Source organism: Octopus bimaculoides, chromosome 2 (genome assembly GCF_046866305.1).
Source record: "Octopus bimaculoides isolate indiv1 chromosome 2, ASM4686630v1, whole genome shotgun sequence".
NCBI classification, from domain to species: Eukaryota; Metazoa; Mollusca; class Cephalopoda; order Octopoda; family Octopodidae; genus Octopus; species Octopus bimaculoides.
In genome coordinates, this window is record NC_142929.1 from 123,686,187 (window position 1) to 123,712,915 (window position 26,729).

Here is a 26,729-nt window from a genome sequence, read left to right on the forward strand (position 1 = left end):
GTAGCTATATTTATTTTATTGATTATAGAAAACTGAAGGTGGTTAGATTTGTGTCTGTTGGCAGCGTTGGAACAATGGATTGTTACTTTTATACAGGTGAAAGATGTAGATGTGGCTATGTCATTTAGAAACTTTCTTCCCAACCATATGGTTTCAGGTTCAGTCCCACTGCACAGTACCTTGGACAAGTATCTTCTACAATATCCCCAGGTTAACAAGTCTTGTGAGTGGATCTGGTAATAGGAAACTGAAAGAAGAATGTCATATATATATATATATATATATATATATATATATATATATATATATGTGTGTGTGTGTGTGTGTGTGTGTGTGTGTGTGTGTGTGTGTGTGTGTGTATATATATATATATTCCATAACTGCCATCTCTGAAGAGCATAGGGTTACATAATCAAGTCGTTATCTAACACCCTGTTGAACTTCCTGGTGCAAAACCAATTTTTGCACACCAGACAAAATGATTAGTGGCACTTCTTGTGTGTGTGTTTGTGCATTTGTTAAGATGTTAGGCCTCAGAGAATTAAACACACACATACATACATCTACATATACATATACATATGTGGATGTATGTGAGTGTATGTGATAGTGTATGTGTGAGTATATATATATTTTTGTGATGATTGACATACACACACATGTGCACACGTCTAAAGAGAGAGAGAGAGAGAGTGTGTGTGTGTGTAATGTACCACAAAAGTCTAGAATTGGTTCACATACACATCTCCACATACAAATACATATGTGATGGCTGACAAGTATATAATGAATATTGTTTACCCTGAGGTGTGTGTGAATGTATGTCAGTGTATCTGTCTTAGTATATGTATGTGAGTGTGTGTTAGCGTGTATGTGTGTGTGAGTGTATGTGAGATAATTTTAATTTTCATTTGGATTAAAACAATATAACACTTTATCTACACACATCTATATGTATATATATATATATATATATATATATATGTGATAACTGACAAGTATATAATGAATATTGTTTACCCTGAGGTGTGCGTGAATGTATGTCCCTGTGTGTCTGTCTTAGTATATGTATGTAAGTGTATGTGTGAGTGTATGTGAGAGCATATGTTTGTGTGAGTGTATGTGTGATTGTCAATTACGCTGATTATGTGAAAGCTATACTGGCATCAACTAATGAAATGGTTGATAAACTCAATCATGAACTTCTTCAAAAGTTAAGATACACTAGAAATGACTTTTTGATCAATTCACACAACAATACCCTGTTCAATTGCTGAACACACTTGAACCCACTGGGATGCCACCACACAAGTTGACACTAAAGCTGGGTGCTCCCATTATGTTGCTTAGGAATCTTGACTCATCTCACCTGTGTAATCGAACTTGCTTAATTGATACTTCCATGAAGCCCCATGTCCTAGAGGCAACAATCATACCAGGTAGTCACAAAGGAGAAAATGTCTTTATTCCAAAATTTCCTCTCATATGTACAGATGTTCCATTTGAATTTAAGATGCTTCAGTTTCCAGTCAAACTAAGTTTTGGTATTTCAATTAACAAATCTCAGGGTCAATACCTCAGGGTCAAGTTAGAGTTGATCTGTCTACTACATGCTTCTCTCATGGCCAACTCTATGCTGGTTGCTCATGAGTTGGAAGTAGCAATAATTTATTTGTTTGGTCACCAAAAAAAATTACTCAATGAATGTTGTTTACCCTGAGGTGCTTGAAGATTGACAGATTTTCAGTTCTAAATTCTATTAGCATTACAATTTGGATATTTTAAAATAAAATACAGATATTTTGAAATAATTATGAGAAAAAAATATATCTTCATATTTATTGTTTACTGATCTGAATAAGAACAATAGTAACCGTGGCAATGCCAGGACACGCAGCTAGTATGTATATACACACACACACACACACACACACACACACACACACACACACACACACACATATCTATGTGTGTGTGTTTGTGTTTGTCCTCCATCACTGCTTGACAACCAGTGTTGATGTATTTATGTCCCCATAACTTAGTAGTTCAGCAACATAGACCGATAGAATAAGTACTAGGCTTAAAAAGAAAAAAAGTACTAGAGTCAATTCATTTGACTAAAAATTATTCAAGGTGGTGCCCCACCATGGCTACAGTCTAATGACTGAAACAAATAAAAGATAAAAGATAAATGGTAAAAAAATTCTAGTAATGATGTTAAATACATACCAAAAATGACTAGTCTGTCTTTAACCCTCTCGCATTTAAATTGGCCATATCTGGCCCAAATATACTACCTGTTTTATGTTCAAACTGGTCAGATCTGACTTCTCATACCAACCTAACAATGTCATTCTAAAAATACACTATCACATTATCAAAATCTCAAACATACAAGATAACATATGATTAAGTCAAAACAATGTAAATAAATAAATATTACATATGACAATCTGAACGCTAAATCTATATACTTTTCTTTTTATAATTTTTTATTTCTTTTTTATTTGTTTCGGTCATTTGACTGTGGTCATGCTGGAGCACTAACTAAGTTGTTTATGTTTGTTTAATAGCAATGAAAATATGTATATAGAGTGAGAAACTAATCCATATGGATAATACAAAGTCGGATAGAAACATAGAAATAGCAGTTAAAATATTATCAAGCCTTCATAAACAGTTCCTCTGTAGAACTGCCACCACATGAATTCATCTAAATAACCAGGAAACATTGTAGAGAAAATACTTATAATTAGACTTGAGTAATTTTTGTACAATTTATCCATATACATTCCACACTGTGTATTCCTCTAACAGGCTCAATGATGTTTGCATTTAAAGACTGAAAACATTCAATAATGAAAATAAACTGATGAACCATGTTGTACCAAAGTGCTGAAATATATTATTCTATATTTATTGAACAAAGTGTTAATAAATTATAAAAAAAGGCAAATAATATTGTCACATGTGATAACTTTGTTGCTACACAGTGGTCAGTTTATTACTGATGATGTCACAGGAATGACAAATCCTTGTTCCTTCAGAGAGATTTTAAAAATTAAACTATGATCAATGTATTGTTTTTTATAACTTTTAATCCATGATGACATGAAAGAAATCAATTCATAACTCTGCTTTTTCAGGAGGAAATGGGAAGACAAATATTTTTTACTAGTTTTAAAGAAAAGTGTGCTTGCCTGGTATCTTGGTATGCCCCAGTACTGAAGTGCATTTTAAGAAAATATACATAGAATACCACTGTTCAACCTGTCATAAAGATTGTAATGTTAAATATCAGGCTAGCAGTACCCTAAGAAAGACTAAAATACAAATAATTGAAAAATGAGTTGGTTGGTGAGCAAAAAAAAAAAAAAACTTCAACAAAATTTATTTTACTTTCAGCAGCATTCTTCATTGTTGCCAAAGTGCTTGAAAAAAAAAAAAAAAAAGGAAAAGAAAAAAGTTGACAGTAGGAAGCAATGAAAACATACATGTTTGAGGCTAACATGGTTTTGTTTCACAAATAAAGTAAATATTATATTTGCAATAAAATCATACCATCTTCAAGGAATACAGTTACAGAATACAAACTATGTTTCAAAATGTACAATACAAAGTAAAATGTGATTTTGAAAACCAAAAAAATGAAGACTTCTTTTGTTACTTGGCAGTTTGTTGAGTTAAATGAGACTGTCAATTTCCCCCAGCTGAGTGATTTTTTCACACAAAAGGTTTTCTCAGCAAACATTAGAAAAGAGGTTTTTAAAATATCATTCCTCAAAAAGGGAAAATGCTTGATAAGGATATTAAGTTTTTCAAGAACTTTGTTTGTGAAAATGATGCACCACTTTCAAAAATTAGTTTCAATGACAAGAGATAGGGGGAAGGTGTGTGGCTCAGTGGTTAGGGTATTTAGTTCATGATCATAAGGTCGTGAGTTTGATTCCTGGCAGCATGGTATGTCCTTGAAAATGACACTTCATTTTACATTGCTCCAGTCCACTCAAATGGCAAAAATGAGTAGTACCTGTATTTCAAAGGACCAACCTTGTCACATTCTGTGTCACACTGAATCTCCTTGAGAACTACGTTAAGGGTACATGTGCCTGTGGAGTGCTCAGCTACTTGCATGTTAATTTCCTGAGCAGGCTGTTCCATTGATCAGATCAACTGGAACACTCATTGTCATAACAGAGTGTCAGTTCCAGGGAAGTGAGCTAGCAGAATTGTTCATATACCAAGCAAAATGCTTAGTGGCATTTAATCCATCTTAATGTTCTGAGTTCAAATTCCACCAAGGCTGACTTTGCTTTTCATCCATTCAAGGTTTATAAGTACCAGCTGAGCAATGGGGAAGCAATGTTATTGACTTACTCCCTCCTCTGAAAATGTTGGACTTGTGCCAAAATTCAAGCCTAATCATAAGAGATACAATAAAAATATGTTTTGCTATTCTTTGTAAGAAGCTTGAGGTTTTTCTATCCTTTATTAGTTACCAGTTAATCATTCCTCAACATTAGCACTTTAATAATTCATCAAGTTGATGCCATGTCAGGTGATCTCGTTGTATGCACAGAAGTCTGTTGATTAAGTAAAGACAAAGCAATATGAATTTTGTGATTTCTGTTGATTAGCTGATTTATCATTTTTGAATGATGTCACAATGAAACTTAATAATTCTGATCTCAAATAGCAAACAAAAATGTTCAACATTTTCCAAGTTTAAAAACTGTTGTCAGATTTTAGAACAATAGATGGTTTCTGCTAACTTCCAGGATCAATTTTTAATTTTACTGTTGTTGCAGGTCCATCTACATTTATCTTGAACCTATTTATAAATGTATGAGTGCAAGACATTGCTCCCCAAACTATTCTTCTTTTCAAATGAAGCAAAATCCAAAATGATTTGTTGTTAAAATGTCATATAGGAGACTTTTCAAGCCAGGATTTTTGATAATGATTTAAAAATTTATAAGGAGATCACAACTAATTGATGCCCATCTTATTGACTGCATGAGAATGGTGTAAACAAAATATGAACCAGACACTCAAACTCTTGCCAAAGAAATGCAGTGTTAAGGATCTCATTAAAATATTTTAAAAGTCATCAGCATCACTGTCCTCCTCTTCCTCTTCCTCCTTGCTGCTGCCATTGTCATTGTTATCAGTTTACATTGGCTTTCCACACTGGTAAAGATTAGATGAGTTGACAAAACTCAAGTCAGTTTTTACTTAAATGAATAGGAGGATGATGTCTTACTTTTATGTTCCATTTTGATAATGGTTCCTGTATCTGGATGCCCTTCCTAATGCCAGTTGGGTATTAGATGAATTTTATCATGGCACCAGCACTAGAGAGGCTGTCATGTCTTCTCCAAGACTTAAGAGTCTTCTCTACATTGTCTCTACATCTTATATATGATTGTTTGTATACCTATATGACATTCTATCTGTAGCAATAATTTTTTTAAGTATATCAGTTTTTATATATTTTATGATGCCCACAGTACTTTGTCAGTAAATGCCCCCCACACCTACTAAAGTTTGGACAATCCTAGTTCAATCAATAGGATGCTAGATGACCAACCAAAAAGATTTTAGTTTATATCATATCACAAACCAACCACTGCAATGTGTTGAATGCAGATAATTCACTACAACATCTGAGTTCATCTAATTCTAAGAAGAAACTGTAGGAAAGTATATTTTACTGCTATAAATAGCATTATAATTTTAATAATTCATGGCTGATTCCTTAGTTTGCAGTGATCAGTTCAATTCATGCCATGTAAAAAACTACTTGCAACAGATCAGTGTCCTATGCAGAGGGAGGTTAACTCTGATTTGCTTTAACACATAAGAAACCAGATATAAAAGCTTGCACCAGCCTAAAGAATCCTTGTGATTTAGAAAAGAATATTTTCCAAACATTTAGAACTTAAAACATCAGCTTGCTTTTGTAAATTCAGTCGCAAGTTTTTTGGTGAAGTTTAGGTTGTCACGCTGAACAGGTTGAACCTCAAACTCCTTCATTTAACCCTAACAAATTAATTCATTCCAGTCCCCAACATTTGTAATTCTCAGTAGCTAGTCATTGTGTTGTAAATCTAAACAAAGCATTTTATAATCATGAGCAAAATAAATAAATGGAAACTATTGGTCTGCTGTGCTGGTAATCAAAGCTGCAAGATGAGATTAGCAAAAAAAGAATTCTTAATTTTTACCTGCTGATGAATCTTCTTTTTTCTAGTTGTATAGCCTGTATTCTCTTTAAGGAGTGTATAGGGAGCCATAGTTTCAGACTCAACAACTGCATTTGATGAAGTTGAAATCCTCTGCATCAATAGCTTTAATGAGAAATATAACTAGTTACAAAAATATTCCACAACAAAGACACAACATAATAAGATTGAAAACTATATCTGTTTAGCCACCTTGAACTGAATAAATCCTCCAATAATCAAATTCACCTTAATTCTTATTGCAGTGGTTGTTATGTAGTGTGTGTGTGTGTGTGCACATGTGCATGCATGCATGTGTGTGTGTATGTGTGCATGCATATGTATGTACATACATACACACACACATACATACATACACACACACATACATACATATATCATTATCATCATCATCACTCTTTAACATCCATTTCCTATGCTGGCAGGGGTTGGATGGTTTGGCAGGAAGCAACAAGCCAGAAGACTAAGCCATGCTCCAAATTCTCCTATGACATGGTTGCTGTGGTCAGATACCTTCCTTGATGCCAACCATTCTATATAGTGTGCAGGGTACATTTTCATGGCACTAGCACTGGTGAGATGATGAAATAACTCACAACAAAAGACATCTCAACTGAGTGGAGGTATATTATTGAGAGAGGTAGTGTTGAGAGTCTATAATATGATAAACAGACAAGAACAGGAGTCTTGCTGCAGAGGAAGTACATGGCTTCTCCAGCTCGAAAGAGAGTAAAGAGATAGTGAGAGTATACCCTCAAGGTATAAGGTGAATATAAAAGAAAGAATAGAGATAAAGGATCAAAAAGGGTGGGTGGATAGGTAAGTTTGAAAGAATGTAAAAGGAGAGTGACAAATGACTGGAGATGGGGATAAAGGTGAATGCAGTGAATGACCCCATGGGTGGAGGCATGGTTAATGGTGAATCAGTTTATGGGTAGGGGAGTGAAGGAACTAGGAGTAGGTCAGAGATGAGAAGGAGGTGATAAGTGAGATTATTAATGAGAAGATGTCAAGTGTAGGGAGATAAATGTTATCATTTAGAGCCTCTTAGTAAGATGACAGAGGAATAGGAGTTAGATGAGTTGTAGAGGAAGGATTGACAGGACCTAATTTTTTCTGAGATGGACAGATCTTATCAAGCATATTGCCAATCATCTTGGTCCTTTGTTATCTCTTCTGTGAGGCTCCACATCTTGATGTTAGTCTTCACCACTTCATCACAAGTCTTTCTGGGTCTCCCTCTTTTATAGGTTCCATCCTTATTTAGCAATCTGTACTTTTTATGCATCCACATCACATGGCCTTACCAGCAGTCTTCTCTCTTGTACACTATATCTGATGCATCTTATTTACAGTTTTTCTCTCAACATATTAACTTACAATGGCTTCCAACAGAATCATTTTGTTCAAAAGTCAGTTACAATGCTTTACTTGACTCATATACAAGCTACACTTCTTGTTACTTGTCAGCTCTTGTTCCTAATTTAATAAAATTACAATGTTTTGTTTAAAAACGCCATCTGATATTCATTTACACATGCTTTTCAAAAGCACATTTAATGGGCTTTTTCACTAACACTTTCATACTTTAAATTAGTGACTGCTCTCCTGCTCTCACTAAATATTTGTACTTTGTTATACTTGCTCACTAATGTTGTATGTCCAGCAGATCATGCTAGCTTTATTTCTTTCTAGTTTAAATATGTCCTCTGCATTCACAGCTCAAGTTTCACAATTATGTAGCATTGCTGTTTATACACAAACATCATACAATCTGGCTTTCACTCTGAGAGAGAAGCCTTTTGTAATCAACAGAAATAATTGCTCTCTGAACATTCTCCAGCTGGTTCTTTTTTAACAATACTTTCAGAACATTTTCTCCCCACTGTTAATTAAGTCTCCTAAGTAAAAGAAACTATCTACTACCTCTAAGAATCTTCTGGGGCATCCAAAAAAATATATTTCGTATGTGTCCTTAATGTTTATTATTTCTATGCACCTGCTACAAACAAAGTCAACTTTCCCTGTTAACCATCCTGTTATTCCACTGCACTTCTTACATGTTCATAGCTTGCACTGAGTACATTGTATGGAATTTCTACCAACACCTTTCTTTTATATTGAACAGGACTATTTGCTTGATTTGATTAGTGTCCTGTCAGTTTCCCTCCTTACTAGAAATTTAGACTAAAATATCTTTAAGGTCTTTTGATTCCAAGTTTTGCTTCCATACTTGGAACTTTGTCTCTAACTCTGCTACAGTTTAAACTATGAGAACAAGATCATCAGCAGAGAAGAATTTCTATAGGCTTAAATCTTCTCTGTTTTGGCCTGGAGAACTATAATGCATAGGAGGGAACTGAGAACCAAAGCCAGATGAACTTCTACCTGCACACTGAATTCATTACTGTGCTCATTGTTAATTCTCACCCTATTGACAGCACTCCTGTATATGGTTTGAAAGGCTCTTACCAGCCATTCATCAACTTATAACTTCCATTTGACCACCAGATCAGATATGATGGACTTTACTGAAGGCTTTCTTCCAGTCAACAAATACCATCACTGTGTGTAGTGTATGTGTATGTGTGAAAGTGCTTGTACCTCCTTTGATAGATAGAAGGAAAATAGTTTCCTTATGGTTAAATATTTCTCCTGCAATTACCTTACTAGAAAGAGTGCATCTGTAGTACTTCTCCCCAGCACAAAACAAAACTGCATCACATCTAGACTAACTCTCTTCCTATTAATTGTGCTATAACTCTTTCTGCAACTTTCATGACTAAATCCAACAATTTGGTACCTTTATAATTACTTTTCTCTAAGGCCTCTCCTTTATCCTTATAACAGTTGACTATGATGCTGATACACCACTTGCTGGATATGATACCTTTTTTGAACAATCTGATTAACTATACAGGTTCTATAGGCTGAATTCCATTTTCATAGCTATTTTAAGCATCTCAGAAGCTATTCTTGATGGACAAAAGGGTTTCCCTGTCTTCATATCTTTAATTGCTTTGTCTATCATACTGCTGTCAACTAGAATGGCTAGTCCCTCTATCAGGTTCACATTAGAAAACCTCTCTTTTTACTATTCATTCTCCACATTTAACAACCTTTCATATTAGTCATTTCATGCCTCTTTCTATCGAAAATCACAATATGTAAGCATATCATTATCCATCCATACACACTTCCCTCCACAACATGTTGATTTTCTCTGATACACTATCTTTCAATCTGGAACATCTCATGTCTCTAGTCCTAATGCCATAGAACATTGACAAACCTCTTGCTAATTAGACTTGTCTCTTAACTTCTCTTCTAGCTACCTTATATAATTCTCTACTGCCTCTATTCTCTTAATCTTTCCAAGCCAGTCTCTTCCCTGTTCCACCAACCACATCACTCTTAGTCTGTAGCACTTGGTAGGTTTTCCCATAATAACTTCCATTTATTCTCAGTTATACATCCGTGTCTCCTCTTCCTTGTCAAATACTTCAGTTAGAACATCTGTAAATGTCAGTTCAATAGATCTTTAGGTTTCCAAATCTTCCTTTTTCAAGTTGGTTTATGTCTCTGAATCCTTCTAGCTCTGAATCTGAAGTCAATAATCACCAATCCATGTTGAGTTGTACATTCTTCCCAACAGAAGGAATTTGGATTCACAAGCATCTGTTGAGAATGTAGTTAATCAGGCTTGTGTGTCCAGCAGACTGATAGGTCATCAGGTGGCTGGCTGGTTTTCTGAAGTTAGTGTTGCAGATTATCAGATCATTTGCATCACAGAACTTCAACAGCTTTGTATTCTCCTCTAAAGCTGTAACATCCATGTACACCATAAAATCCATTGGGGTGCTGCCCAATGTGTCTGTTGAAGTCACCAGCTACAATAATAAGGCCACTGTCATTCATCATTGAGATAATTTGCAGAAGTACCTCACAGAAATGGTCCTTCTATTTATCTGCCAAGCCAGATTGTGGAACATAGGCCAAGATAAATGTTACTGTAGCATTACCTAATATCAGTTTTAACTTAATCTTAAAAAACACTCTGACTACTGTGATTACTTTCTCTGTCCATTTCTATGCCAGAGTATGCCTACACCACTCATGCCATCACTGCTACTTATCCAGAAAAACTTGTACCTATATTCCTTGTCCATAAGGTGGCTAGTAGAGGCTCCACTCCATCTTACTTCTTGTACACAGTGTACATATACATGCCTCTGTTTTAGCATTTCAACCATCTCACCAGACCTACCTTTTGCTGTGCGAACATTGATTGTAGTGGCTGTAAGGATACGTTCTGAAGAGTGGGGAAGGTAACTGATAGATTATTTTCAGCTTCTGAAAAGATTTTTGCAAACCACTACCAGCAGGATGTGAGTTCTTGCATCATATACATATAGAACATGGTGTAGTGTATGTGCTAGCTAATACCTGAAATAGTTCTAATATAATTGTTTCAAGCAGACATTAATTCATGCTTCAATGTCACAATATATTCATATATTTCAGCTTTTCTTTATATATTTCATCTGACCCTTCCTCTGAATTTATTGTTGTTTGGTACCACGTGGTGAGTCTGATAAAATAGTGGGGCTGACTTAAAGTAATTGAGAGTCAATTTGATGGAAATCCAATCTACATGACTTTTACTAAATTCATGTAAATTCATGAATTAAAAACAAACAAGCTGGTGATCAAAGCAGCAAGAAGAGATTAAGAAAAGTGAATTTTACATTTTTACCTGAGAACTTTGTGTGCTTTGGCTAACAGCAGAAGCCTCTGGAGAAGGTTCAATTGTTTGAACTTTCCTTTCAAAAACGTCATCCTCATTATCAGCTGCATTAAATGTAGATTTTGAAAGCTCTGAGGATAGATACTGAAATTAGAAATATAGGGGATCCATAAGTTTTCAGATGATTTCAAAAAGTCATTATGAAAAACTTAGAAGAGGTGGCAACTGAAATTTCGTTGTATATTAATATGTTATTATTAAAGATTTTTAATGATATTAATAATTTTATTAATGTTATGTTTTATTATGTTTCAGACCACAATTAATTTTGCTTTTATGTTTCTGACAATTACTACTCCAAAAGTAAAGGCACAACGTGCATCTTGGTTAATCAAAACAAATTCAAACACGAAGAAATTACACAGTTAAATATGGAAAACAAGCTCCAGCACATCAGTCGATATGCAACTGACACAAGCAATTTATGGAAATAGGGATGGTGCTACATAAACAGAGGACTGGAAGGCCTATAACATCTGAAGAAGATGCTGAGTGAATCTGTCAGTCATTTCAAAGTTCCTCTTCTATGTCCATCTGTACTACTTCTACTCAACTGCATCTACTGAAATCAACAATTCATAAAGTGCTCCATAAGAATCTGAGGCTTTGAGATATACTGTGACTGCAAAGGCCCGACAAATAAAGTGAGTTCATGGTGTATCCTACACCAGCTTCACATAACCAGCCCCAGCCCATTCAAGTACCTTGGATCGTAGGGCTGTGCTTGAGGAGACCTTGAGTCATATACATCAACACCAAAATAAAAATGAAATGGAAATTGTAGTTGTGATACCTGTGCCGGTAGCTGATGCCAGTGCCACCTTGACTGGCTTCCGTGCCGGTGGGACGTAAAAAGCACCAACCGATCGTGGCTGTTGCCAGCCTCCTCCGGCTCCTGTGCCGGTGGCACATAAAAAGCACCCACTACACTCACAGAGGGGTTGGCATTAGGAAGGGCATCCAGCTGTAGAAACACTGCCAGATCAGACTGGAGCTTGGTGCAGCCTCCGGTCAAACCGTCAAACCCATGCTAGCATGGAAAACGGATGTTAAACAATGATGATGATGATGATGATATTGCAAGCAATTAAGGTAAATGACCAACTGCAATGGAAAGAATTTGCTGTTAAAATTCTGCAAACAATTCAAAGAAGATGATTTCTTTAATTGCATTTGCTTCCATGCGTCTGGAAAAACTTAAACAAAATGCAAGAATTTGAGGATCAGAAAATACCCACATTACTAGGGAAATCAAACATAACATGTGTGGTGCAGGATTTTGTGCAACAAAGGTATTGGTCCATTTTTCTTTTTGGAAAAGACAATAACAGCTGATACATACCTTAATGTTCTAAAATAATACACTGTGCCACAACTAGAAGAGCTCCATCCAAATGTCATCCTTCTGCAAGATGGAGCTCCCCTCAGATTTTTAAATGAAAGGTTTCCAGATTGCTGGATAGGAAAAGGTGGCCTGATTCCTTGGCAAGTGTGGAAGGATCTCGGATCAATTCAAATGAAATGAACAACTACCCTTGGCAGTGTCTCTCTTAATTTCTTCTCTCTCTTGTTATGAATTTGCTGCACTGTGTCCTATACCTGACAAGAGCAACCCCACTGACACTGCCAATTATTGACCTGTTACTCTCAATTCCAATATCTCAAAGATGATAGAAACAGTCATCAACACACACATTCTCCAATACTTTGGCATGCAAAACCTATTAGCTGCAAATAAGCCACCTCACTCTAACAGAAGCTTTTTGTTAGATCACTGACCACTTCCCAGCACCTACACCATCATCCACACGCCTACACATGCACACATGCACACGTCAATGTCACCAGCACCCTTCCACATGCACACACATGCTCTCACATACACACGCACGCGCACCTTCATTTTTGGATCACCACTACTTTATTATCTCCCCTTGTTCCTAGTTCTTCTGTGTGACCCCTCTGTCTGGCATTTGCCATGATAGATCGCTAGCCACTACACCTTTTTCTATTTTCTCTCCCAGTTTATTTCTGTGTTCCTTTCTGTCAAAGAGCGTAGGCTTGAAACATAAAAGACTTTCTCACTTCCCTAGCATTAAACTAATACATCTGTTTGTTATTCACACACCCATCTTTGTCTTTTTTTTTTTTTTTTTGTAAATTCTCACTAAACATAAATATAACTACATCAAATGTAGTGTACAAGAAAGAAGAGTGCACTGGTATAGTCATGTGATGAGTATAGATGAGAACAGCTCTGTAAAGAAGTGCCAATCTCTAACAGTGGAGGGAACCTGTCAAAGAGGTAGACCCAGGAAGACATGGGATGAGGTGATAAAATATATTCTTCATATGTTGAGTCACATGGAGGCAATGACAAGTGACTGAGACTTTTGATGATTTACTGTGCTTGAGAAGATATGTCAAGCTAAGTGAAATTGTGGTCATGGCCAGTGCCAATGACATATAAAAGGCACTTGTGCCAGTGATATGTAAAAGGCATCAGTGCCAGTGACACGTAAAAAGCACCCATGCCAATGACATATAAAAGGCACCTGTGCTGGTGAAACATAAAAGGGTACCCATACCAGTGCTATGTAAAAGACACCCAGTACACTCTGTAAAGTGGTAGATGTTAGGAAGGGCATCCAGCTTACCAGCTCCAGTCAAACTGTCTAATTCATGCTAGCATGTAAAACAGATGTTAAATGATGATGATGATGATGATGATGATATATATATATATATATATATATATATATATATATATATTATTCTAAAACTCAAAGTTTGTGTGTTTTCCTGCCATTTGATTAAGATGATAAAGATTACAAATAAAATAGTCATTTCCCCATTTAAGAAAGACAAAAAAAAAAATCAAGTTGAAAATGTCAACACTTCAAAGTGTTGTCAAAGCTACCACCATCTGTCTTTTTTTTCTTTTTTCTTCCCTTGATCATTTATATAACTTTTGGAGTGCCATGAACTTGAAAGATAGAAATTCTCCCTATATTTTTATGAGATATTTTTTAAATCACGAGTACTTGATTTTTTTTTTCTTAAAGGGGAAAATTACTATTTTATTTAAAATAAAATATTAATCTTTACCAACTTAATCAAAAGGCAGAAAAACAGAGAGACTATCTCTTTATAGACAAAGATCAGTTGCAATGGGAGGAGTTGAATCTCATAAGAGTGGAAAAACAAATAAAAACAAATGGGTTGTACCCTATAATGAAACTCTTTTAAGAGCATTCAAATGCCACTGCAACATTGAAAATCGCTGCCTCAATGAGGTCAATTAAGTATGTCATCAAGTACATGCTGAAAGGAAATGACCAAGCTGCTGTTCAAATAAGCAATGGTAATGAAGTTAGTCAATATCTAATGGGTAGGTATACTGGACCATCCGAAGCAATTGCTTCTATTTTAGGATTTTCCATTCATGAAAGAGCACCTGCAATAGTGAGACTGCAAGGTGCAACTTCATCCACCAGATGAACACAGAATATTGCTCATAAATAATGAGGATGTACATGGCTGTCAATGAACAACATATGAGAACAACATTGACAAAATTCTTTTCATTGTGCATCAATGATGACTTTGCAAAAATGTTACCTAATGCTGAAGTATCCATGTATTTCACTTGGAACAGTAGTAACAAAGAATGGCTAAGAAGAAAGCAAGGCAAAAAAGTTGAAGGCCATTTGAACATTTTCAAAGAAGAAACACTTGGTCGTGTTTATGTTGTCATACCAAAGGCAGGAGAACTGTATTATTTAAGAATTTTATTGCATGAAGCTCAAAATAGTATTTTTTCCTTTCCCACCATTCAGTGGTTGTGACCCAACAGGTCATGGCAGATACATCTAGTATATATATATATATATATATATATATATATATATATATATATATATATATATATATATATATATATATATATATATATATATATATATATATATATATATATATATAATATATATATATATATATATATATATATATCACTGGCACTAGCCTGCTTATGAAATTAATGTACAAATGGCTGAGCAGTCTACAAACATGCAAACCCTTAGCCAATTCTCAGGGAAATTCAGCATGACACAGAATGTGACAAGGCTGGTTCCTTGAAATACAGGTACAACTCATTTTTACCAGCTGAGTTGACTGGAGCAATGTATAACAAAGTGTCTTGCTCAAAAGCACTACACACCACTGAGTATCAAACTCATGACCTTACAACCCTGAGCCAAATACCCTAATCACTTGGCCACACACCTTCATGTAACATATTACGCATGTGTATGTGCATGTGTTTACATGTTTGTGTGTGTGCATGTGTGTGTGTGTGTGTGTGTGTGTGTGTGTGTGTGTGTGTGTGTGCTAATGTCCATTAATGCAAATAATTTCATCATAGTAGATAACATTTGTTCTTTTCTTCAAATGCCATCAAATAAATTGTGAGTATAACAATGTACACACCATTGTATTTGACAGCTTTGAAAGCATTTGAAGAAGACCAAATGTCAAAATTCCAAATTTATTTTAAATCTTATCATAAAAACACCCTAGATAAATTGTATTAGATAACATCTTATATAACAAACATAATTTCGAGTCTTTTTTTTCTTTACTTGAAATCACCTCAAGCAAGGCCCATAGGTGACTTTTAGGGTTAGAGGTAAGAGAAGAGAGGCAGAAAGTCATAAATGTTAGTTTAAGATATAAAATAAAAGATAGCGAAAAGTAATTGATAAAAGATTTAAATGAAATATGATAAGTTGGTAATAGAACTGATGAGAAAATTGGTGGCAATAAAATACCAGAAAATTGGTTGACAAAGGAGCTAATAAAATGAAATACATGAGACATAATAAAAGAACCAACAAGAATATCAAAATGAAGAAGATATCAATATCGGGCAAAATACTTTAACCACTAATATGCTGCATACAGGTTGAGGTGTTGGACTCATGTAGATTTGACTCTTGGAGCGAGTAGCATGTTGTGCCTTTGGACAAGGCACATCATTTCAAGTTGCTCAGTCTATCATCATCATAACTTAACAACCACCTCCCATGTTGGCATGGTTTCAATGATTTGCCAGGAGCTGGTGAGCCAGAGGACTGTGAAAAAGCACTACTGTCTGCTTTGGCATGATTTATATGGCTAGCTGCCCTTCTTCATGCCAACCACTTTACAGAGTGTATACGGTTCTTTTTGCATGATTGAAAATGAGAAACAACCTAGTACTGCTGCATCTCTTTCTCTCCCTCCAGCTGTCACATCCTTGATGTTTTACTTAGTCATGTGTGGGTGGGGGTAGCTGATAGGGCGTTAGTGAAAGCTCATGACTACTCAGACACATAAAGCAATTAGTGAAAGCATGGTACAAGCTTCTAGGTCACACTTTTTTCCTAGTGATGGTTAAGCAAGATTAGTTATCATTGAATTTAAAGAACTTAAGGTCATATTCTAGAGGAAAACAATGGAGAGAATTTATTCCATAATTCAGCTATTTTGTGGAGGAGAAACATTATTACACAGAATTTGCAGCATTTTTGTGAGATACCTTGGAAGCACAAATGCAAACAGTTCAAACGGGAAACCTTGAATTGATATGGCAAGGGAAAGAAGCTCATGTGAACACTTTCTGTAGATAAATGACAGAAGAGGGTAAAAGAGAGGATGGAGTAATGGAAAGATCTCATAACCAACTCTACAACGTATCTGGTTCTGTATGCTATCAAGATGGATAACACTTATCTGGAGGAATCCATTATACAAAGACAGTTTAGCTAATAAAATAGTAAGTAGAGATATTCAGTAACCTTAATAATCACAAAGAGAATGCTATTCAAACCTTTACAACCTAAGATAAAATTTTTCTTGATAAAGATTTGGCTTCCACCATGAGCAGGATGAACAGCTATCTAGAATCTCTCTCACTAATCCTAACAGGGTAATTCTTGGCAGTTTTTATTTTAAACCCAATATTTGTAATTGTTAGAATGTATGGTAAGTAATTGCATTGTATTCCGAACAAAGTCTTCCAGGCAAAAAATGTGACAGTTGTGTGCTTAGAATTAGTAACATCTCCCTCATGCAAAAACTATGGTCTGTAATTAATCTATAATCAGATATTCAATTTAGTGCAAGTATGGTTATTTGCAATTTAGTGCAAGCATGGTTATTTACAATTTAGTGTGAACATGGTTATTTTATGTGCATCAAGGTAAAAAAAACAAAAAAACTTTCACTTACCAACTCCTCACAAAAAAAATTAAAAAATTAAAGAAACAAGCTGATGATTAAAGCTGCAAGAAGAGATAAGGAAAATGGAAAATTAAATTTTTACCTGATTATCTACCTTAGAATTTGCAAATTTTGGTGCATAACCAGTTTGTTCAGTATCTCTGAGTTTTGCATTTTGGGATTCTTTCGCTGCACTTTTTGAAGGCTGTGTTAACAGTGTCTTCAAGTAGAAATATAATCAGTCATAACAATATTCTATGCCATAAATACAAAATAAATAAATAAATAAACTGAAAACTTTGCTGTCTAGTCAGCTTAAATTCCTCTTCTCCACCCACTATTCCTGGGAAGGAATAGAGCTCCATAAGGTTCTCTCAGAAGCAACCATCATTACACTATCCAGCTGGATTCCCAAGCATGATCAACTGAGACTTATGGATATTATCCAACCATCTCATTCTTGGTCTATTGCTAGGTCATTTGTTGGTTGGTTAAGTTTAAGGAATCCATCTCGCAATTCTTTCAAATAATACAAAGTTCAAGTTTCTATTTACTATCACCAAATACTCTACGGCATGGCACTGATGCATTTTATCATGTCATCAGCTTTAGAGATGGTATTTATAGCAGGACTTTAGAGTTCACTCTATCGTGTATTAAGTTTTGCTTGGAGATACTTCTCTCTTAGACAGGTTGCTTGCACTGTAGTATACAGAGTCCACACCTCCCTTGTGCATGCATAGCAGCCATCTTTTTGCGGTTGTGCAGGTGAAACACTGTGGTGATGATGAGCAGGTTATGCACTGCACAAGAGATTCAATGGATATTCTTCTGAAGCATTCCCAGTCACTAAAGGAATCACCTACGTTGTTCAGCATGATGTTTTCAGCAATGCTGTAGGATGCCTTCTGCAGTGAAGACAATTCCAGCATCAAGATCAGATTCAGGACTGATGGCAGACTCTTCACATTGGAGAGGCTACAGACTAACACCAAGGTGGAAGAGGACTCAGTGTGCGAGTTCCTGTTTGCAGATAACTGAGCACTCAACTCCACCACAGAGGCTCAAATGTAGCAGAGCATAAATTGCTTTTCCACTGCCTGCAACAACTTTGGCCTCACAGTCAGTACTCAGGAGACAGGGGGGTCAAGCACCAACCTGCCCTGCAGAAGCAGTATGTGGAACCAACTATTACTATCAAAGAGCAAACCCTGAAGGTTGTTGATAAGTTCATATACCTCAGCAGCACACACTCCAGATCTGTGAACATTGGCAAATGCATCACCAAGGGAAGCTCAGCATTTGGGCAGCTATGTGAATTAGTGTGAGAGAGAAGAGGCATTAGGCTGCTCACCAAGTTGAAGGTGTACCTAGTAGTTGTACTGCCTACACTACTGTATGCGCGTGAAACTTCAAGGGTTTATGAATGCCATATCAAATATCCAAACTACTTCCACATGAACTGCCTGAGAAAGCTGTTGAAAATCAACTGGAAAGACATGGTCCCAGACACAGAGGTCTACTTTTGAGCTGATCTGCCAAGCATTTACACACAGCTGAGGAGAGCACAGGTCAGGAGGGTAGGCCACCTTGTTTGAATGCCTGATATGTGACTCTCCAAGAGCTTGTTCTACAGTGAAGTGGTAGAAGGCAAGCACATACAAGATGGACAGAAAAAGTGCTTCAAGGTTATACTCAAAGATTCACTGAAGAGCTTTGAGATCAACCCTGGTGTCAGGGAAATGGAAGCACACAACCATCCTGCCTGGTGCTGTACCAACAGATACAACCAGCCCTGAAGGATGAATGGTAAAGTCAAACTCAGCATTATTTGAACTCAGAAGGTAAGGATAGAAGAAATGCTGGTCAGCATTTTGCCCAGCATGCTAATGATCTTGCCAGTGTGCTGCCTTAATAATAATATTTTCTACTACAGGCACAAGTCCTGAGATTTTATGGGAGAGGGCTAATCTATTTCATTGACCCCAGTACTTGGATGAAAGGTGAAGCTCACCTCAATGGAATTTGAACTCAGACCATAATGACAAACGAAATGTCACTAAGCATTTTGCCTGGCTTGCTAATGATTCTGCCAGCTTGCTGCCTTAACAACAACAACAACAACAACAACAACAACAACAACAACAACAACAACAACAACAACAACAACAACAACAACAACAACAACAACAACAACAACAACAACAACAACAACAACAACAACAACAACAACAACAACAACAACAACAACAACAACAACAACAACAACAACAACAACAACAACAACAACAACAACAACAACAACAACAACAACAACAACAACAACAACAACAACAACAACAACAACAACAACAACAACAACAACAACAACAACAACAACAACAACAACAACAACAACAACAACAACAACAACAACAACAACAACAACAACAACAACAACAACAACAACAACAACAACAACAACAACAACAACAACAACAACAACAACAACAACAACAACAACAACAACAACAACAATATTGATAATAATAATAATAATGGTTTCAAATTTTGTCACAAGGGCAGCAATTTGGGGGGAGGGGATGAGTCAATTACATTGGCCCCAGTGTTCAACTGGTACTTATTATTTTATTGACCCCAAAAGGATGAAACACAAAGCTGACCTCAGTGGAATTTGAACTCAGAACGTAAAGATGAATGAAATGCTACTAAACATTTTGCCCAACATGCTAATGATTCTGTCAGTTTGCCGCCTTAATGATAATAATAATAATAATGTTTTCTTTATTAACCACTAAGGAGTCACAAAAAAATATTGGGTACAGGACAATATGATGTGGCGTAACATAAAAGGCATGCAAAAAGTAAATACCAGTAACAATATAAAATTATGATAATGAGTAATTCCCCAGAAGAGGGAGACTTCCTAGGACTACTTATGGAGACCTCACAAAACCATGGTCCCTCTGACCACTAGGGCAAGTGCCCTCTCCACAATGTCCTCCTTCAATCTACAGGCGTATGCTCAGTGTAGGCCCGTTCACTCAGACTATTCTTGCAACATTCATCCACCTTTTAACAAAATTACTGAGAGGCAGCAATTCGCTCTCTACCCTCATTTTCCTTTTCAAGTGAAACTTGAAAAAGTTGATGAGGGCTTGACCAAAGCATCTCTCTTCAGTCTTTTCAGTCTGGTCCACCACACAACCTCTTTCACTAAGATTACTAGATAAAGAAACACTACCTGCCCTTCTCAGCCAAAGGAAAATGATGGAATGATTTTCACAATGGACTCAGCCAATAGCTAGATCTGTCTTATATGTGACAGCAGGTGTTTGACATAAACCCACAAGTCAGCAATGCTCAGGCACTGGATGAAAACATGCAGAACAGTTTCATCACTCTGCATGCGATTTGGGCAATACCGGGTGAATGCATTTCCATACCTGTAGAGTTTATCCTGAAATTGGCAATGCCTCCCCAGTAGCACTGCCAGGCCAAGGATTTGGGGATTTTATCCCTGGCCCAAAAGTTCTCTGGAACAGACCAGCCAGTTGATTTTCATCAACACCTAGCCTCCCTGAGAACACTACTGTACTTTCCAACCACTGTAGAACACTAGAGAGTGAACTTCCACTAATCACATTACCCAACTGACAGAGGGCTGTTAGTGCCTGATGACACTCTATGTGCAGGTATCCTGCTTTGGTCTACACTTGACCCAGGACTGAAGCTCAGTCAAAAGACATGTGGAAAATCCTGTCTGACAAACAGCATGCCCTGATGTCAACAGGATCAATGTGAAAGAAGAAGAAAAAATAAACAACTATCACGATTTGAAGTGGGAAAACATGGCTCAAAAAGATCAGTGCAAGTGTGAGGGTAGAACACCTACAAAAATCAGCATTGATTGGAACTGCAAGAATTCTTCGCAGGGTTCTTGAAGCATGACCAGTAAACAAAAGTCACCTTAGTCTGCTGGCAGTGGACAACTGACACTTTCCATTATACCAAGCAAAATAAGCTGTGAGTTTTCATATAATAATAATAATGATGATAATAATAATAATACTCTTTTACTCTTTTACCTGTTTCAGTCATTTGACAGTGGCCATGCTGGAGCACCACCTTTGATCGAGCAAATCGACCCCAGGACTTATTCTCTGTAAGCCTAGTACTTATTCTATTGGACTCTTTTGCCGAACCGCTAAGTTACATGGACATAAACACACCAGCATTGGGGGGATAAACACAGACACACAAACATATACACACATACATATACATATATATATATACATATATATGACGGGCTTCTTTCAGTTTCCGTCTACCAAATCCACTCACAAGGCTTTGGTCGGCCTGAGGCTATAGTAGAAGACACTTGCCCAAGGTGCCACACAGTGGGACTGAACCCGGAACCATGTAGTTTGTAAGCAAGCTACTTACTACACAGCCACTCCTATGCCTAATGATAATAATGGTTTCAAATTTTTGGCACAAGGTCAGCAATTTTCAAGGCATGGGAATAATCAATAACATTGACCTCAGTACTCAACTGGTACTTATTTTATTGGCCTTAAAAGGAAGAAAGGTAACGCTGACCTCTACAGAAATTGAACTCAGAACATAAAGATGGATAAAATGACATTTAGTATTTTACCCGGTGTGCAAACAATTCTGCCAGGACAACAACAACAACATCAACAGCAATAATAATTCTTTCTAATTTTAGCACTAGTCCAGCTAGTTTGAGGGGAGTTGGGGGTGCAAGTTGATTACATCGAGTTCAACATTCAACTAGTAGTTACTTTATCAACCCCTGAAATGATGAAAGGTAAAATTGGCCTAGGCAGCATTTGAACTTAGAATGTAGAGAGTTGGAAGAGATGCCACTAGCTAATGAAAAGAACATTAGGAAGCAGAGAGAGAGAGAGAGAAATAGATACAAAGAGAGAGTGAAAGAGAGAGAGAGACACACACACACACACACACATACACACACAGAAAGGTTGTTATACTGATTTTGGTACAATTGTATAAGTAGTGGTTTTGTAAAAGTGTGTCTGAATAAATACTTGAAAGTGCAAAAAAAAAAGCTATAAAACCAAACTGCTTTCAGTTCAAAACAGAAGCCTTCTTATTCTAGCTGCCAAGTAAAACTAAAGACTTGAGCCATTCTCCTCTGTCAATCTTTCTATTCTTGTGCTCCTTTCACAAATATTTACAGCATGTTGAAAATGAAAGCGGGCTTTTCTCTCCATTTTCACAGTCTATTTCAAGGAATACTGAAAGGGTGATATAGATGAAATCAGAGAGGAAAAGATCTGATTTTTAACCCTCTCATTTTAATCCTCTGCATTCCTCCTCTTGTCAAAGCCAGAAGAAAAATATTTGTTTCATGATCCTTATCAAAGAAATGTAGTAAGCAGTGGTCATCTTTGAAAATCAGCTAAGCTGATGTACAAACCATCAACACAATTATCATTTTCATTGTCATTTGATGCTTGTTTGTGGTCTTCAGCCAGACATTCTGTTGCCTGAAGCAGCTTCATGGAAATACACTAGATATATAGTGGCGGCATCATTAGATCTCTACATAAGAATCATAAGCTAAAGTCACTGTAATTTTAATGTCAACTATTTTTATAGTTGCCAGCATTGCTAAGTAAAGTTAAGAAAAATAAACAAGACAAAACAAAAATCCTGTATTTTTGCTTTACCATTTATAAATCCGTTGGAATTTATCGAGAACAAAACACATACACTGTGTACTCTGCTTATTTCTTATGAGATATTCAGGTTACAACAACTTCCTCGCATTCTTTTTTTTTTCTGGTGATATTTGTACCAGCTTTGCATATAGTATATTTATTAATTTTAACATTTATAACATTTTAGAACAATGACATTTACAACAGAGAATAACAATGTCAAAGTTTATTGCGATAATATATGTTAATTGCATGGATTATTTATTCATTTGCTTTCTTTCTTTCTATTTCTGAGAATTTTTATAAAAGTAAAGGTCATGAGAGAACTGGTAAGAAGGTGAAATACTGAGCAAAACATTTTACTTGTTCTTAGATTTGATTATAAAAATTTGATAATTATATTTCATAAGCAGTATAGAACAATAATGATTTCTTTTGCCAAATCAAAAGGCTTTTTTTATTGTCGTTATTGCTTTTGTTGTTGTTGTTTTGCTCAACAACAACAACAAAAAGACAATAAAAAAGTCATGAGTAAAACAGCTAGTTTTAAATCTCTGAATGAGATCCAAGTAGTAACTATACTGCATCGTAAAATCTATTTGCCAATGTAAGGTAGCAGTCCTGCGTAGGACCATGTTACTACCTTTTAATCCCAGGACAACATCATTCCCAGCTGGTTATTGATACACGATCTGTGTCTGAAATATACTGTGAGCAAGGATCAAATAGAACTATTATCAAAAGCACTCCAGTAATGACAATCTTGTCTTTTATCAAACAAACAACAAGATTTTTTTTTATAATTTCAAGGGAGAAGTAAATCCATACTCACTATCTTATTGGAACTTAGTTCATCAACCTTACAAACTATAATATTGCCTCAACAGTAACGATGATGGTGATGATGATGAAGATAACAATGGTGGTGGCAATGGTGACAGCGATGGTGACAACAAGGCTGATAATGTAGATTCTTTTATGAAATCTACACAGATGTTCTAACAGGCTGAGTCTTTCTGGTTCCATCACACTTTTGTACATGATGACAACTACAGCTGTGCACATCATGTTACCTCAACTGCCTGATTGATCTTCATCCTTCTCATTGAAACATACCAACCAGGTTACACATCTGAGATGAAGCAAAAATTTTCAGATTCATATCTCTTCAATTCAACTAAGAACACCATATGAATGTTCAATTACATTAAATATATTCCAAAGAGAGAATTAAAGACTCTTATTTGCCTACTTTGGAATGGTTAGCACTGCTTTTTTTATTATTCAAACCACTATTTTATGTTTTCTAAATAAATTACCTAATTTGTTAGTTCCTTATCTATCGATTCCTTTCAATCAACACTCATTCTGAATTCTATTCCATATTAAATTGTCCTCTCATTGCTCTAGAAATTAAAAGCTTCAGGAATGAAACGCTTAGTCAACCAGCAAAACTTCATATCACTCAACCCTTGATCATGAGGCATCTTGAAAATCAAGAACAAAGTATAAAGTAACAGAAAGTATAACAAAAAAAAAGAAGCATTGAAATAAAAGATGACTAAGTGGAACAATCATCAAATAAATACATAAATATATATTAGAATAGAGAGAAAAAGAGAATAACAAGATTGCTTTTTATAACACAAACAAAATTGAATTGATTGACTGAGAAACACAGCACTTAATAATAACAGAAATAAAAAGTGCTTATGAATATGAGTAATAACATGACAGTTATAATACAGTCATATAATGTTTAATAAATAGAACATGTTAGTTCAAAGTTGACGAATAGTTAAGTCCAGAAAGATTCTTCAATGCATGAAGTTAAATTATGTTTGCAATAAAGCTTTTGAGAGGGACCCCTGATCCCTTATCTGGTGGTCAATATGGAAACTAGGGATAGATAAGTAGCAGGTGAGAGCTGGGAAAGCCATGTAAAGAGATGCTACCAGTAAGGTGAGGATTGGCAACAAGTACAGCAAAGAATTCAGGATACAAGTAGGGGTTCACCAAGGATGGGTCCTATGTCCCCTCTTGTTCATGACAGTCCTCAAGGCAATAACAAAAGAATTTAAGACAGGCTGCCAATGGGAGCTCCTCTATGCTGATGACCTTGTTCTTATAGCTGAATCACTACCAGAAATAGAGAAGAAGTTCCAGGTATGGAAGCAAGATTTAGAATAAGTAGCTCATGGGTCTCCACATGCATGCTTCTATGTGTAAGAAAATGAATCAGTGGTTCCCAAAGTGGGTGGTACTGCACCCCCTGGGGGAGGTGGAAAGATCCGGAGGAGGTGGTGAAGAAAAGTGGGGTGATAATGAGGTGGCCAAAAGGGGGCAGTAGATGTAACAGCAACAAAATAATGGGTTAATTAGGTTAAGTTTAATTTGTGAAATACAGTTGTTTTGAATTTGCTTCAGAAAGTGGTCTATGTTTATGGTGGTGAGTGAAGTGGGGAGCACTAGGAACATGACCAGGGCGCCAAGGGGGTGGCAGCCTCAGAAAATATGGGAACCACTGATTTAGAAGTCTATGTTATCAAGGTATATGCAGTTACCTCTGCATTGCCAAAGACTAATTGCTGCCTTAATAATAACAAGCTGAACCTGTGAAAAATTCACGGAAAACATAAAAAAATGTAGGCATCTGTAAACAGTGCACTGGTGCCATGAGAAATGTTTGTATATTATGACGACCTTTATGTTCTGAGTTCAAATTCTGCCGAGAACGACTTTGCTTTTTGTTCTTTTGGGGTCGATAAATTAAGTATCAGTTGTCAACTGGGGTCGATCTAATCAACATGGCCCCCTCCCCACAAAATATTCAGGCCTAGAAAAGTATATTGTGACATTTACAGAATATAGAAAGTAATATAACACCAATGGCTACATAATCCAACCAAAATATCTCAGTTACACAAATGTAAACAGAATTATTATTTAACCTTAAAATCCATCATACATATTCAAAGAACCTTAATGTACAAATTGAAATGCAAAAGAATGAAATAAATGGATTTATGAATGAAAGTTTGGTAATTGTGTTTATTTCCATGTGACACTTATGATTGCAAACACGTTTTAACTAACCTAAACTATACACACACTCACACACACACACACACAAATACATTTATATAAATATGTCTCGAGTTGCAGCTGTAATTCAAAGGGGCCAGCCTTGTCATATTCTGTGTGAGGCTGAATCTCCCTGAGAATTATGTTAATGTTATGCATGTCTGTAGAGTACTCAGCCATTTGTGAGTTAATTTTATCCTCATGTGGTAATGAAAAGTGAAATTGACAACCAATATTTGCTGTGTGTATGTATCTATGTAAGAACTTTTCTTTGGATTTATGCATCTACTGTCTCTCACTTTCTCTCTTCCTCTTTCACTTCTTTTGTGTCCCTCTTCTCTCCTGCTTTTGATTTAACAATGTGTATATGTATCTATGTATCTACTTCTCTTGTGATGTGATAAACAATTAAAAATACAAAACGAATGCCGTCACCACTCACTCTCTCTTTCCCTCTCTCTCTTTCTCTCTCTCTCTTTCTCTCACTTTCTTTCTCCCTCTCCCTTTCTCTCTCACTCTCTCTCTCTCCCTTACTTCCTCTCTGTCCTCCTCTCTCTCACTTTGCCACTTCTTTGAAATAAGTGTGATGCACACAAAAGGTATGTACAAAAGCAA

At 36.1% G+C, this 26,729-nt stretch overlaps 1 protein-coding gene across 5 annotated transcripts in view; it reads right to left on the reverse strand.

The window, feature by feature from the left end:
* LOC106877912 (uncharacterized) overlaps positions 1-26,729 on the reverse strand; it is an 81,822-nt gene that overhangs the window by 39,240 nt on the left and 15,853 nt on the right. For 3 of the 5 annotated variants that reach the window (XR_001410436.3, XM_014926966.3, XM_014926965.3), the window contains exons 3-6: positions 17,420-17,536; positions 11,002-11,136; positions 6,228-6,350; positions 3,201-3,270 (exon numbers count right to left, since the gene is read on the reverse strand). Coding sequence is in view for 4 of the 5 variants with exons in the window: in XM_014926966.3 (XP_014782452.1) it covers positions 3,201-3,270; positions 6,228-6,350; positions 11,002-11,136; positions 17,420-17,536 (445 nt within the window). In the remaining variant the exon portion in view is untranslated. The remainder of the gene's footprint in view (positions 1-3,200; positions 3,271-6,227; positions 6,351-11,001; positions 11,137-17,419; positions 17,537-26,729) is intronic. The other 2 variants (XM_014926967.3, XM_014926968.3) reach the window with 2 other exon arrangements.